The following is a 15,946-nucleotide window of genomic DNA, read 5'->3' as shown; positions in this document are numbered from 1 at the left end:
TGCTGTATTTTCCTTAATTTCCCACAGCCACAGTTCTTCTCTATTCTTTTCTTTCCCTATAGGAAAAATGAAAATATCCAGGTATAAAATTAATTAAGCTAAATCAATTTTGAAGAAGTTGGAGGACTCACATTACCTGACTTCAAGACTTGCCATAAAGCTACAGTAATCAAGACGGTGTGGTTTATGCCCAGCCGATTTTGACAAAGGGTAAAAGCATTTCAGTGGAGTAAGGATAGACAGTCTTTTCAACAAAGTATGCTAGAGCAATTGATACCCATAGGCAAAAAAAAAAAATGAACTTTGACCTAAACTGCACACCTTAGACAGAAATTAACTCAAAATATATCATGGACTTAGATGTAAGATGTAAAACTATAAAACTTTTAGGAAAAAAAATCATAGAAAAGTCATCAGGACCTTGGGCTAGGCAACAAGCTCTTGGCCTTCACTACAAAAGCACAGTCGTAAAAGGAGAACAATATACTGGACTTCATCAAAATGAAAAACTTTTGCTCTGTAAAAAATTAAAGAGGAGGAAATCATTGAGAAATTATTTGCAAACCGTATGTCTGATCAATCTAGACTAGATAAAGTCAACAATTAAAAAACCATCCAATTGAAAATGAGCAAAAGACATGAATAGACATTTCACTAAAGAGGATATATGGATGGCAAGTAAGCACATGAAAAGATGTTGAACTTCGGTAGTCATCAGGGAATGCGAATTAAAACCACATTGAATTATGATTACATACTTATCAGAATGGCTAAAGAAAAAATAATGAAAATACCAGATGCTGTTGAGCATACAAACTGGATCTCTCATACATTACTTATAGGAATGTTGAATGGTACAGCTACTCTAGAAAAGAGTTTGGGAATTTCTAATAAAGTTAAATATCCATGTATCATACAACCCAACAGTTGCACTCCTGGATTTTTATCCCAGAGAAATGAGAAGCTATGATGGCACAAAAATTTGTACACAGATGTTCTTAGCAGCTTATTTGTAAGAGCTAAAAACTGGAAATAACCCATATGTTCTGCAATTGAGTGAGTGATTAAACCAAACATCTGTACCATGGAATACTACTCTGAAATGAAGAGAAACAGATGACTATTGATATACACAACTTGGGTAGACCTCAAGGGTATTATGATGAATGAAAAGGCCATTCGCAAAAGGTCACATACTATATGATTGCATTCTTGAAATGACAAAATTCTAGAAATGATGAATAGATTAATGATTGCCAGGGATAGGGACTGGAGGGGGCATGGGATATGTGTGACTATAAAGGGATAACACAGGATAACATCATTTGTGCTGATGGAACAGTTCTGTATCTTGATTATGGTGTTGATTACATTATCTGTGCTAAAACTACATAGACCTACACACACCCACAAATGAATGCATGTGAAATCTCGTGAAACTGAATAAGGTCTGTAGTCGAGTTAGCAGTATTGTGCTATTGTCAGTATGTCAGTTTTGAAGTTGTACTATAGTAATATAAGGTCTTGCCACTGGGGGGAAACTGGGTAAAGGGTACATGGGACTCACTGTACTATTTTTGCAACTTCCTGTAAATCTATAATTACTACAAAATAAAAAGTTAGATATATTAAATAAGGAACTGGGAGGAATGGTACTTAGTTTATGAAATAAGAGTGATAAAAAGAAAACCCAAGGGGAATAAAATGATTTGAATGTTTTTACAGGCCAATGTTGAGCACATGTCCCTTTCCTTTTCTGGGCTTCATTTTTTTCATTTATAAGGTCAGAGTGGATCACCACCGAGGTTCCTTTTAGCTCAGTGTTCAGTCTTTAAAAGTGTTCAGCATGACAGGGAACAGTGCTATAAGGAAGATGTATCATTAATTTCCCACCTGCACCAATCGGGCTTACTTTACACAAAATATTGCACTCCCTATGCAACCCTGCACCCCTTCCGGTCAGTAGAGTCTCTATTTTCAATCACAGCCAAGACTCTGATGGGAACAATATATACACTTGCCTTCTCTCTCCGTTTTGTCATTTCCTATTCATTCAAGTCATTGCGTTCTGACCTCTGTCCATATCACTCCATTCATACCACTCCTGCCAATGTCACCAATGACCTCCAGGACATAGTGAATGTCAATAGATGCTTTTCATGCCCTTAATGAACCTCTCAGTCTTCTTTTTTTTAAAAAAGATTTATTTATTTATTTGAGAGAGCGAGAATGAGAGAGAGAGAGTACATGAGAGGGGGGAGGGTTAGAGGGAGAAGCAGGCTCCTCGCCGAGCAGGGAGCCCGATGCGGGACTCGATCCTGGGACTCCAGGGTCATGACCTGAGCCGAAGGCAGTCGCTTAACCAACTGAGCCACCCAGGCGCCCGAACCTCTCAGTCTTGACACAGTTGGCCACTCTTCTTTAAAATCTGCCTCTCTTGGCTTCTGCTGTTTTCTGGTTTTTCTCTTCTCTAGCTAGCTGTTCCTTCTCAAATTCATTCATAGGCTTCTCTATTGTTGCTTACCTATATGGAGTTGACAGACAAATCTGTCTCCATTCAGACCTCTATGTGAACTCTAGATCTACATTTCCACCTGCCTTCTATACATTTCCACTGGCTCTCTTAATACTTTTATAAATCTGAACTCGTGGTTTTCAATCTAAACCATATTAGGGAATATTTCTTACCAGTGTTTCTTACCTCAGTGAATTGAGCAACCATTTGCACAAATCAGAAATCGAATAGACATCCTTAACATCTCTCTCCATCACCTTCTGAACTATTTACACTGATAGAGTTATGGCAGTTTGAAATTATTTTTCTAACCTGATAATCTGAGTCGTAATCTATAAAACAGGCAGTTGGAGGGAAAAGGTGGTTACATGGAGGTGTCACAGTGCCTGGCGGCTGAGGAAGCAGGGCTGGAATTACTGCACAAAGGTATTGGTGGGGGAAAATCTAGTGAATTTGTGGTGTGCTGGTACCCTCAGGGTGAGGAGGCAGCAAACCATCAGTCCATTAAACAAATAAGTAACTTGATTGTGCAAATAATGAGGATAGTGGGAGCTAGGTTTCTCAGTGTCAGAAAAATAACAAACATGAAAAGAGGGAAGGGTCAAATGAACCTCAGGAGATTGGATTGAAATTAGAAGTATTTATATGGAGTTTTTTCAAAGGAAAAAGATTATATATGCACAGATAGTGATGTATGTGATATATATACATTTCTTCACTCTGTCCACTAACAGAGATTAGAAGTAGCTATGAACACATCTATCACCTAGATTTTGGTTCTCAAATACTGTCCTTCACTAAAGGTAGACAGCGACCCCTGGAAGAAATGGCTCATTCCCAGGGCTAGAGCAGAGAAAGTATGATATATGCCCAGACCATCTTTTTGAACCATTTAAGTAAGCAAATTGGTCCAGCCTGAAGGGGCTCCCATTGCCAAATCTGGGACAATTTGTGCATCAAAATAGAGTGAAGGATTATAATACTTTGAATAATAATGTGAGTCCATACTGATAAAAATGAATAGGTGGGTCAACTAATAAATGTAGAAGGAATGATGAAATTAGAAAATTACCCTTGGGTAATCATCATAGTAGTGGTTGATTCAGGTGAGGGTCATCAGTGGATGCTACGACAGGTTGGTGGGTGGTTTAACTATCAAGGACATGAATAATAGGTTAAGGCCAAGGAGTTTCCCTGGACAAAAAGACGTTTAAGACATGAGAACTAAGTACAACGTGTGTTCCTATATTGGATTCTGGACCAGAAAGGAAAAAGAAATTGTTGGGACAGTTGCAATATTTCACTGGGGTCTTTGGATTGGATTATAGTGTTGTATTCCCTGAATTGGGGGGGGGTATGTGTATAGGGTAACAGCTCTGCCATGGTGCCCTAGTGCCTGTATGGTCTCCACATATGCCACATAGGCAAGGCTTGAACTACTGCTAATCTGGGTCTTTGCAAAACAAATTGAGATCCTCCTGTTACATGAGAGGATGGAGGCCTGTAAAGAACTTGTCTGAGGCCATCTGCCACCCATCTCCCTAGCTCCCCTGGGAGGCTGTTTTGAAGCAGTTTCTCATTGCCTCCTTGGTTCTGATGAGGTATGACGATCACTCACTGCCTCACCCCTCTCAGTAGAAATGCCTAGCTGCAGCATAGCAGGGGCTCCTCAGCAATGGGGTATTTCACAATTCACACTGCAGTCTTCCCCTTTCATTTTGGTTTCATCCATTTTGGTGTGTGGGACAAGGACCACAAGAAGCTGGTACCTTTGATTTCTCTTCCTTCTGCAGATGATGTAAGTAATAAACTCTCCGAATCTAAAAAGGGCTTGGGGGGCTTAACTCACCAAATCTGTCAGTCTTAGTCTTGTGCTTTACAAATTTGGTGCCCAACATGAGGCTGGTAAACTTAAAATGCCCTTTTAAAATACAAACGGGGCCAGGTTAAGGGATAAGATAGACTCCCCAGGATCTGGTAGCACAGCTCCCACTGTCCTACACGTTCAGGGACTGCATGGTCTAGGTTAGAAGATAGACACTTGGAAGTTAAGCAGCAGAAAGCAGGACTGAAATAAGCCACCTGATTGGTGGCTTAGCTGTCACTAAAAGTTCATTTGTTATAGCTGACAAAAGGCCACTTAAAACCAAAAGCAAATTCAAAGCAGTGCTTATTGGTATGAGCAGCTTTGCAGCCTCTCCCAAATCCCTCCGTCCTTTACCCTAATTTCAGCTGCTTTAAGAGAAGAAAGGTCCATTAATTCCAGCACCACAATGTGAGGAGGTCTGCAGACTCCCCAGTGAAACTGGTGAAAATTATTTTTAAAAACTTGAAGTCTCTGGAAGTGCTCCTGAGGGCAAACACCAAGTCAAATGTCTATTCTAGAAAATCTACAAAAATTTGGTAAGAATCTCTACTTTTTGAACTGAGATCTGCTACCTCCTTCCCCTCTCCCAGCTCAACGGGGAGGAGACTCCACTTCAGAGTGGTGCAGCCAAGAAAACAGGGTTCCCTTCCCCCCAACTCCCAGTTGGTGGGCTTTCTTCCCAGGAGGAGCAGGACTTCAGTGTTCCTCATCCTGCTCCCCACTACCTGTTGCTGAGACTTAGTAAGTGCAGGTAAGTGCAGTTGAGAGGTGGGGGCTCCCTTCTCCCACCCAGCCCCCACTCATTGGATGGAGGCCCTAATTTGGGCACGGTGCACTGAGAGTACTGGGTACCTGATCAGCTAGCTCATGAGGTGGTGGTTCCATGCCCGGAGAGGCAAACTGAAAGGAATCTCAGGCTACTGCAATGCCCCCCGCCCCAAACTGACCATTTAACTCCTAGAGCAGGGGTGTCATACAGAGAGAAGCTTGCCATTGTCCCTATCTTCAGCTCCAGAGCGGTGGCTCCGAGATTTTGCCTAGGCGGAGAAGCAGTCCAGAAAACAGATACTCCTAATCTCTTCCCCGAGGAACTGACTTCACTTGCAACAGAATGTGGAACAGTTCAAGCCTAAGGGCCCTTGTACAAATGGTAGAGGTTATGGTGAAAGCCAATGTGTGGAAGTGAATAGCTGGAACAGTCTTGAAAAAGAACAAAGTAGGAGGAACACACTAACCAATTTTAAAACTCATACAAAGCAATGGTAATCAAGACAGGTTGGTACTGTCACAAGGATAGACATATAGATCTCTGGAATAGAACTGAGTGTCCGGAAGTAAACCCACACATCTGTGGTCCACTTATCAATAAGGATACCAAGACTATTGAATGGGGGAAAAATAATCTTAACAGCTGATGTGTGGACAATTGCATATCCACATGCAATAATAGAATGAAGGTGGACACCTACCCCACACCATATTCAAATATCAACCCCAAACGTATCAAAGACCCAAATATAAGAGCTAAAACTATGAAAACCTTAGAAGAAAACATAGCAGTAAATCTTCATGACTTAGGTTTTGGCAATGGAGTCTTAAATATAACACCAAAAGCACAAGCAACAAAGAAAAAATAGATAAACTGGACTTCAAAAAGTGAAAAGAATGCAGAGAGTGAGAAAATATTTGCAAATCATATAAATAAGAGTCTAGCATCCAGAATATGTAAAGAACTTTGACAACTCACAAAAAAATTTTTTTAATGGTCAAAGGACATAAATAGGTATTTCTCCATAGATAAACAAATTATCAATAAGCACATGAAAAGATGCTTGACATCATTAGTAATCAGGGATGTGCAAATCAAAACCACCATGAGATACCAATTCACGCGTGCTAGAATAAAGAAGTATGATAATTACAAGTGTTGGCAAGGATACGGAGAAATTGGAACTCTTGTACGCTAGTGGTGGGACTGTGAAATGGACAATAGTGGTTCCTCCAAAAGGTGACTCCACTCCTACGTATACATCCCATAGAACTGAAAACAGGTATTCAAACAACAAGTTATACACGAATGTTTATGTCAGAACTATTCAAAATAGCCAAAAGGTGGAAACAACCCAAAGATCTACAAACTGTAATGGATAAAGAAAATGTGATTTATCCATACAATGGAATATTACTCAGCGATGAAAAAGAATGAATTACTGGCCCTTGCTCTAACATAGATGAATCTTGAAAATATTACGCTACTTAAAAGAAGGCAGATACAAAAGGACACATATTTTATAATTCCATGTATATGGAATGTCCACAATAGGGAAATCCACAGAGACAGCAGATTTGTGGTTGCCAGAGGCTGGAGGGAGTGAGGACACAGGGATGATAGCAAAAAGGTACTGGATTTCTTTTTGAGGTGATGAAAATACTCTAAATTTAACTCTGGTGATGGTTGCACAACTCTGTGACTATAATGAAAACAATTGAATTGTACACTTTAAATGGATTGTATGCTGTTGGTGGGAATGCAAGCCGGTGCAGCCACTCTGGAAAACAGTATGGAGGTTCCTCAAACAGTTGAAAATCGAGCTGCCCTACGACCCAGCAATTGCACTCCCAGGTATTTACCCCAAAGACACAGATGTAGCGAAAAGAAGGGCCACCCGCACCCCAGTGTTCGTAGCAGCAATGTCCGCAGTAGCCAAACTGTGGAAAGAGCCGAGATGCCCTTCAACAGACGAATGGATAAAGAAGACGTGGTCCATATCTACAACGGAATATGACTCAGCCGTCAGAAAGGATGAATACCCAACTTTTACATCCGCATGGATGGGACTGGAGGAGATGATGCTCAGTGAGACAAGTCAAGCAGAGAAAGTCAATTATATGGTTTCACTTATTTGTGGAACATGAGGAATAGCAGGGAGGACATCGGGAGAAGGAAGGGAAAAATGAAGGCGGGGAGGAATCGGAGGGGGAGACGAACCAGGAGAGACTCTGGACTCTGAGAAACAAACTGAGGGTTTTAGAGGGGAAGGGGGAGGGGGGATGGGTTAGCCCGGTGATGGGTATTAAGGAGGGCACGCACTGCACGGAGCACTGGGTGTTATACGCAAACAATGAATCGTGGATCACCACATCAAAAACTAATAATGTAATGTATTGTGACTAACTTAACATAATAAAATAAAATTAAAAAAATAGAACAGTCGGAGCAAAGAAGTCTAAGACTAATGGCCAGTATGTACAGTGTCCAACACAGTACATAGCAATGATGGGGAACCATATTTGATTTTCAACTGTAACTTTTTCCAATTTTCAGTTCATGTATACTTTTTGGTATTGTTCGATAGTATTACAAGTATTTATAAACAAAGTAAATTGGGCACTCTATAAAAAAATAAATGGGTTGTATGGTCTGTAAATTATTTCTCAATAAAGCTGCTTATAAAAAATGAAAAAGAAGAATCTCCTGTGCAGCTCCAGCCAACCCTGCAGGCTGGCCTTGAACTCCCTAAGCTCCCAGCTGAGGAGATAAGATGTAGTATCTCTTTTTCTTAGAACAAAAACAAAAAAAATTCTTAGAGTTTGGACAAAACTTGCAGTGAAGAGAAAAAAAATTTAAAATAACCTTGTGATGTGAATGAGACTTGGGCCATTTAATTGTATGTATTGTAAAAATGTGTAATTGGTGTTAAAATATGTTACGTGTTTAAATGACACATATTTATAAAGTGTTAGAAACTTTCTCTGATGTCCAAAATTATTACTGTATAAATAATGTCTTGGTTGTGGCAAGCTGAAAGTTTCGATCTCAATGGCTGTGGCTGATAATCCCCAACAAAATCCAGATGCCTGCCTGCCAGGGAGCATTTCTTGAAACGATGGGGTGAATTTACAATGCTTATTCTTTCTGTCAGCCGGAGGAAAACAGCTGTCTTTCATAAAGTAAAGAACTTTATGTTCCTGATTAAAAAAAAAAAAAAAAAAAAAAAAAAAAAAAAGGCTGTAACTCCTGGCAAAAATTGGCCCATTTTTTTCTGTGGTAAAAGAAGCTGCATCAGACTTTTGATCCCCTCTTGGGCTATTGGTGGTGGTAAGACCTTTTTGGGTTATAGTGTTGTTATTTCAGTGCAGTCAGATGACTGTGGTCACACCACTGAGGTCCTTGAAACTAATTTCTATTCTGTTTTTTTCTGATGTCCATCATACCCCTCTCGGATACACCATAGGACTAGATGCGTTGAGTATGTTTCACACTTCTTCACGTTGTGAGGGCGGTGTGGTTCAAGGGAAGCAGTACAGGACACCAGGGCAGGAGAAGTGGGGGATCACTGTCCTGATGAAGCGGCCGATGGAAACAGGAGCTGTTAAGCAAACTATTCAGCGGGAAGTCTACAGCCTGCAGCACTGCTGTTTCCACACGCTCCTTCATTAGTACAGTGATCTTTACCCCAGTGTCTTCCCTTTCCTTGAGGCCTTTGGTGCACTGACGTTCCTGTAGATGTATCAGCTCACTGAAGGCCAAAATGGGTTTCTCACCCCCTCCAACCCCCAAATTAAATACTTTTGTTTAAATAAGAGGTACCTTTCCAGGGAACTGACACATTTACAAACCAAACGGCCTGCCTTAAGTGTGTCCTGTGCCAGGACCGAGCCTCAGTTATCCAGTGATTGTTTTCAGTACTGGGCTGCTGCAGTTGTGTAGCCCCTGCCCCGAAAAGGCTTAAAACTGTACATGAGTGAATTCTACAAAACATTTAATTAAGAATTTATACCAATCCTTCTCAAACTTCTGCAAAAAATCAAAGAGGAGGGAACACATCCAAATTCATTTAATAAGGCCAGCATTACCCTCATACCAAAGCCAGATAAGGACACACAATAAAACGAAATTATAGGCCAATATCCCTGATGAATATAGATGTAAAATTCTCAACAAAATACCAGCAAACCAAATTCAACAGCACCATAAAAGGATCATGCATCATGATCAAATGGAATCTATTCCGGGGATGCAAGGATGTTTTAACATTGACAAACCGATCAATGTGATACACCACATTAACAAAATGAAGGTTACAAGTGTACCTCAACATAATAAAAGCCATAGCCAACAAGCCCACAGCTAATATCATCCTCAATGGTGAAAAGCTGAAAGCTTTTTCTCCAGGTTCAGAAAACAAAACAAGGGTGCCCACTCTCACTACTTTTATTTAACCTAATACTGGTAGTCCTAGGCAGAGCAATTAGGCAAGAAAAAGAAAAGACATCCAAACTGTAAAAAAAGAAGCAAGATTATTTCTGTTTGCAGATGACGCATAGACAAACAGACTAGAATAAAGAACACAGGAATAAATCTGCACATACATGGTCAACTAATCTTTGACAAGAGCACCAAGAATACACAATGGGGAAATGATAGTCTTCTCAATAAATGGTGTTGGGAAAACTGGATATCCACACACAAAAGAGTGAAATTAGACCCATATATTACACAATACACAGAAATTAACTTGAAATGGAGTAAAGACTTAAATATAAGACCTGAAGCCACAAAACTCCTAGAAGAAAACACAGGGAAAATATCCTTGTTATTGGTCTTGGTAATGATTTTTTGGATATGACACCAAAAGCACAGAAAACAAAAGCAAAAATAAACAAGTGGGACTACATCAAACTAAAAAGCTCCGTACAGCAAAGCAAACCATCAACAAAATGAAAATGTAACCTACAGAATGTGAGAAAATATTTGCAAATCATGTATCTGGTAAGAAGTTAGTATCCAAAATATATAAGGAACTAATACAACAGTAGCAAACAAAACAAAACAAAAACAAATAACCTGTCAAAAAATGGGTAAAGGACTTGAATAAATATTTTTTCCAAAGAAGACCTACAAATGGCCGACATGTATATGAAAACCCAGGAAATGTAAGCCAAAACCACAAAATATCACATCACACTTGTAAGGAAGGCTATTATTAAAAAAGACAAGAGATGAGGTATTTGGCTGGCTTAGTTGGTGGAGTATGCAACTCTTTGTCTTGGGGTCATGAGTTTGAGCCCCATGTTGGGTGTAGAGTTTACTTGAAAAAAGTCTTTAAAAAAAGACAAGAGATAAGTGTTGGCAAGGGTGTGGATAAAAGGGAACACTTGTATGCTGTTAATGGGAATGTAAGTTGGTTTAGTCATTATGGAAAACAGTATGGAGATTCTTAAAAAAATTAAAAATAGAACTACTGAATGATCCAGGAATCCCACTTTTGGGTATATATCCATAGGAAATGAAGTCAGGACCTCAAAGAGATATATGCACTCCCATGTTTATTGTAGCATTTTTAATAATAGCCAAGATAGGGAAACAATCTAAGTGTCCACTGATGGATGAATGGATAAAGAAAACGTGGTGTATATACAATGGAGTATTATTTAGCCATAAGAAAGAAGGAAATGCTGCCATTTGTGACAATATGGATGAACCTGGAGAACAAAATGCTAAGTGAAATAAGCCATGCACAGAAAGACAAATGCGTGATCTCATTTATATGTGGAATCTAAAAACATTGAACTCATATAACCAAAGAGTAGAATTATGGTGGTGGCCAGAGGCTGAAGTTGGGGGAAATGGGGAGAAGTTGGTCAAAGGGTACAAACTTTCAGTTATAAGAGAGATTAGTTAATGTATAGTAGGGTGACCATAGTTAATAAAATTATGTACTTGGAATTTGCTAAAAGAGTAGATTTTAAGTGTTTTCACCACATCCAGAAAAACTGTAAGTATGTGTTTACATATATTAAGTCCTCAAGTGAACTCAAGAGCCCAGCAACAGGGTGGAAAGTAAGATTTACCTGACCCTATCTGCACATCCAGGAGTGGTGGCATGAACTGGGCTGTGCTGAGGGGAACCCAGCAGGAAGGGGAGCCATCAGGACCACCACCACAACTGTGGGCAAGAGCAGTAAGATGCTGCAGTATGTTGATTACAGGATGAGGTGTGCCCTGCAAGATGACCATATCTTCATTAGCACCGTCAAGGCTTTCAACAAGCATATGAATTTGATCCTCTGTGACTGTGATGAGTTCAGGAAGGTCTAGCTGAAGAACTCAAGACAAGCAGAAAGAGAAAAGTGAGTCCTTGGTCTGGTGCTGCCTGCGGGGAGAACCTAGTCTGAACGACAGTAGAGGGATCTCTTCCCAGAGATACTGGCATTGCCTGAGTGCCACTTGCTGGAGCTGCCAGGGACCCAGGGATTGGAAAAGCTCCTGGCCGAAAAATCCCAGCTGGTGTTCCAATGCCCCAGGCTCCTGCAAGACTTGCTGGGCCAGTTTGCCTATCTGAGGGGTTGGTGGGCCATCCCAACGGGTGATGACCACACAAGGAAGAGGCAATGTTGCAGCCGCTGTAGCTGCTGCCACAGCCAGTAAGTATTGCAAGGGCCCCATCCCAATAGCCACCTGGCTGTGGGGGCCCTCCCCTACCTATGAGCAGAGGGCACCCCCTTCCAGCATGACGGGCCCACCACCTGGCATGAGACCTCGCATGGGTCCCCCAGTGGGGATCCCCCTCTGGGCAAGGAACTCCAATGGGCATGCCCCTCCCAGGGATGCAGCCGCCTCCCCCAGGGATGTGAGGCCTTTTTTGACCCTTGGCCACAGAGTTATGGAAGTAGCTCCACAGAGGCATGGGCCTAATACCCCAGGGCCAGGTTACCACAGACCTGTTTGTTTGTTATGCCCTTGTTCTCAGAGTCTCACAGGATTGTCTGGTTTCCCTTTCAGGGCCCCCTCCCCCTGAAATACACCCACCAAGGCCCTAGACTCATCTTGGCCCTCCTCAGCACCCTGTTTCCTGTAAGGCTGTACATAGTCCTTTTACTTCCTTCTGGTCTGTGAAACTAGTTTATAATAAACTATTAAGAATATTATAAGTGTAAAAACTGAACCCTCATGTTAGAACACCTTAAAAGAAAACATGACATTGTACAATCTAAATATATACAAAACTTTTATTTGTTAATCATACCTCAATAAAACTGAAAAAAAGATTACTCAATTTAAAAATGGGCAAAGGGGACCACATGGGTGGTTCAGTTGGTTAAGCATCTGACTCTTGATTTTAGCTCAGTTCTTGATCTCAGGGTCATGAGTTCAATTTCTGCATGGGGCTCCACGCTGGGTGTGGAACCTACTTAAAAAAATAAAAATACATAAAAAATGGGCAAAGGGTCTGAATAGACATCTCTCCAAAGTAGATACACAAATTGCCAATAAGCACATGAAAAGAAGTCCTCTAAATCATTAGTCATCAGGGAAATGCAAATGAAACCTCAAAGATATACCACTTCTCACACAGTAGGATGGCTATATACTCAAACAAATGTTGATGAGGATGGGAAGAAATTAGAGCCCCTATGCATTGCTCATGGTGTTGTAAAATGGTTCAAACACTGTGGAAAATAGTTTGGCAGTTTCTCACAAAAAGTTCAACATAGAATTACCATATGACCATGCAATTCCACTCGTAGGTATATACCCACAGCAACTACAAACAGGTATTGAAACAAATACTTGTAAAGGAAACAGTATTAATAGTTCAATATGGAAACAGCCAAATATCCATCAATGGATGAATAGATAAATTGTAGTATACTCACACAATGGAATATTATTTGGCCATAAAAAGAATGAAGCACTTTTACATGCTACAGTATGAATGAACCTGGAATATATTATGCTAAGTGAAAGATGGCAGTCCCAAAGGCCCACATATTGAATGATTTCATTTATATAAAATGTCAAAAAAAATCTTTAGAGTCATAAAGTAGAAGAGTAGTTGCCTAGGAATGCATGGTTTAGGGGGAGATGGGAAGTGACAGCTGAAGAGTCTGGGGTTTCTTTTGAAGGTGGTAAAGCTGTAAATTGATCTTGGTGATGGTTGTACAACTCTGAATATACCAAAAGCTACTGAATTGTAGACTAAATGGGCGAATAGTATGATATGTGAACTAAGTATCAGTAAAGACGTTTAAGAAAACATGTCCTGAAAGGATACAGGTGATATGAAAGTAGTGTATGTGCCTATCTAAACAAACTTCAACATTCTTTAATGGAATACATCAAAATATAGGACTCAACAAAGTAGAATTAACAGTGTCTAGTATTCATACAAAGTTGCTAGGCATAGGAAGAAGCAGAAAAATGTGACTCATGCCCAAGAAAAAAATGAGTCAACAGAAATAGAACTAGAATTATCAAAGATGAATTAACAGACATACGTCTTAAAATAACCAATACAACTGTTATCAATATCCTCAAGGGTTTAAAGGAAAGTGTGAACATAATGAGAAGAGCAATAAAAGATATAAAAAGAACCAAATGGAATTGCTAAGGATGAAAAATAGAATATTAGAAATGCAACCTGTCCTGGATGGGATTAACAGAAGATTAGCATGCAGAAGATCAGTGAACTTGAAGAAATACCCAAAGAAACTCTCCAATTTTAAGCATGGTGGGGGAAGGCTCCAAAAACAAAAATGAACAATTTCAGTCACTTGTGATACAATATCACGAACTATACTACACATTTAATCGGAACACTGCACCTAATAGTAGAAAAATATGCATCTTTTCAAGGGTACACAGAACACTGATCTTGATAGAGTATATTCTGTTTCATAACATAAATCTCAACAAAGCTTAAAAGATTGAAATCATAAGAAATATGTTCTCTGACAAGAAAAGCAGTACCTAAGTCTAAATGCTTGTATTATAGTAGAAGAGGAATCTCAAATAAGTTATCTAACCTACCTTAAGAAACCAGAAAATAAAGAGCAAAATAAATGAAAAGGAAGTAGAAGGAAATAATAAGGAGCAGAAATCAATGAAATAGAAAACCGAACATAGAGAAAATCAATGAAACCAAAAGTTGGTTCTTTGAGAAGATCATTACATCTGATAGCTCTCTACCCAGAGCTATGAAGAAAAAGATGACAGAAGACTTACCAGTATAAGGAACGACAGTGGGAACATCACTACAGATTCCACAGATATTAAAAGGATAATAAAGGGATAGTATGAACAACTTTATGGACTTATATATCTGATGCTGGGTGAAGGATAGAAGAACATGTCCTCAAGCAGGAAATAGTCCCCATAATGTGTGAACTTCCCAAGACCTGATGATCTGCAGACCTTTCATCTGGAGTCCCCAGCCTGTCCCCCTTTTTCATAATATTCAATCGATGGTTGTTTATTTTGTTATTGAGCATCTACTCTGCGAAGGATCTGCCCTCGCTCCTCTGGAGATGCCCTGCCCCAAGCTCAGTCCTGTCCTCGAACCCGCTTCCTAGCCTGAAGCCGTATTTCCCAGCATTCTTGCAGAACGCTGCCTCGCCGCTTTAAATCCCACCTCATAATGCTGCTGGTCTGCGTCGGGCAGCAAGAAGAAAAGGTTGCCTAGTGAAGGCTAGCTGCGGGGCCAGGCCTTTCTTCCGTCACTTCAGGAGCGCCACCTGTTGCCCGCGGAGCTATCCTTGCTCAGTCCGCTGGTCCGGAAGAGGAGGGACCGGACTCCGGAGCCATCACCCTCGTGGCTGACAGTCTGCGACGCACACATGGGGTCGTCTGCGTCCAAGGCTGCCCTCGGGGCGACCACCGATGAGCCCACAGAACCGGAGGCGAAACACCTGGCGGGTGAGTAGGAGGCCTGCTACGGACAGCTCGTGAGGCCTAGGTGCCTCTAATGTCGGCACACCCCGCTCCCCTCCCCCAACCCTCATTTTCTTGCAGGAGCCTTGAGGGGAGATTGAATTCTTACCCCCGGTCATCTTGGAGTGAGCCTGGAAGAGAACCGCTGGCCTTTTTAAGTCCAAACTCTGAACTATTTATAAGTTACTCCAACAACTTAGGACACACGAAGTGGTGGAATAACAACCCAGCCTTCTGAAAAGGGCCTAATTCCAAAGTCCACCCCATCCCCCTTATAAATCATTACATTCGGCAAGACTTGTGAGATAAAGGAAGGAAGTCTATAGAGCAGATCATCCCATAAGCAGTCCTAACCTAAGGTCAATGAATAGGCTTTAGAATGTCCAACAACATTTTTTGTGCCCCTATGAATGTTTCCAGGGGACAGAATTTTGATTCTTGAAATTATCTGTTGCTCAAAGACAGAATAGACTCTCAGGCTAGCCTTGCCCCGTATTGTTTGAGTTCACATCAAGCACTGACTTCATCAACAATATGTACTTTTGTCAATATACATAAATCCCACTGCTTTGGAAAACGTCATAGCCAACTCACTCTTCTGATCACCTCCTTATTTTGGTATTTTGCTTAAAAGCTCTCCATTGATTTAGTATGTGCCAAAATTGGCTTCTCATACCCTAAAAGATGAACAATAATTAGCTATGTGAGAGATGCATGGAACCAAAGGGGGCACTTGAGTCAGTACCATGATTCCCAAAGGTTCAGTCCAAAGGCTGAAATAAATAGTGGGAAAGTAGAAACAAAAACCTTGCAGAGGAAACTTACCAGAAAGAGGAATGAAGCCGACTTA

At 40.7% G+C, this 15,946-nt stretch overlaps 2 protein-coding genes and 1 pseudogene across 5 annotated transcripts in view; all 3 read left to right on the top strand.

Annotated features, from left to right (window-relative positions):
* BRCC3 (BRCA1/BRCA2-containing complex subunit 3) overlaps window positions 1–2,265 on the top strand; it is a 59,442-nt gene extending 57,177 nt beyond the window's left edge. For both annotated transcript variants that reach the window (XM_027608328.1, XM_027608325.1), the window contains one exon: window positions 63–2,265. The gene's annotated coding sequence lies outside the window, so the exon portion shown is untranslated. The remainder of the gene's footprint in view (window positions 1–62) is intronic.
* Window positions 2,266–11,337: 9,072 nt separating this feature from the next.
* Window positions 11,338–12,206, top strand: LOC113930549 (annotated as a pseudogene).
* A 2,738-nt stretch (window positions 12,207–14,944) lies between these two features.
* Window positions 14,945–15,946, top strand: part of LOC113930548 (clathrin coat assembly protein AP180-like) — a 45,629-nt gene continuing 44,627 nt past the window's right edge. For all 3 annotated transcript variants that reach the window (XM_035725573.1, XM_035725572.1, XM_035725571.1), the window contains exon 1: window positions 14,945–15,081. In XM_035725573.1, the coding sequence (XP_035581466.1) occupies window positions 15,046–15,081 (36 nt within the window). In that variant the 5' untranslated portion in view covers window positions 14,945–15,045. The remainder of the gene's footprint in view (window positions 15,082–15,946) is intronic.

Source organism: Zalophus californianus, chromosome X, assembly GCF_009762305.2.
Source record: "Zalophus californianus isolate mZalCal1 chromosome X, mZalCal1.pri.v2, whole genome shotgun sequence".
Lineage (NCBI taxonomy): Eukaryota > Metazoa > Chordata > Mammalia > Carnivora > Otariidae > Zalophus > Zalophus californianus.
Note: the sequence above shows the minus strand (reverse complement) of the source record. Positions and strands in the feature narration are given on the sequence as shown.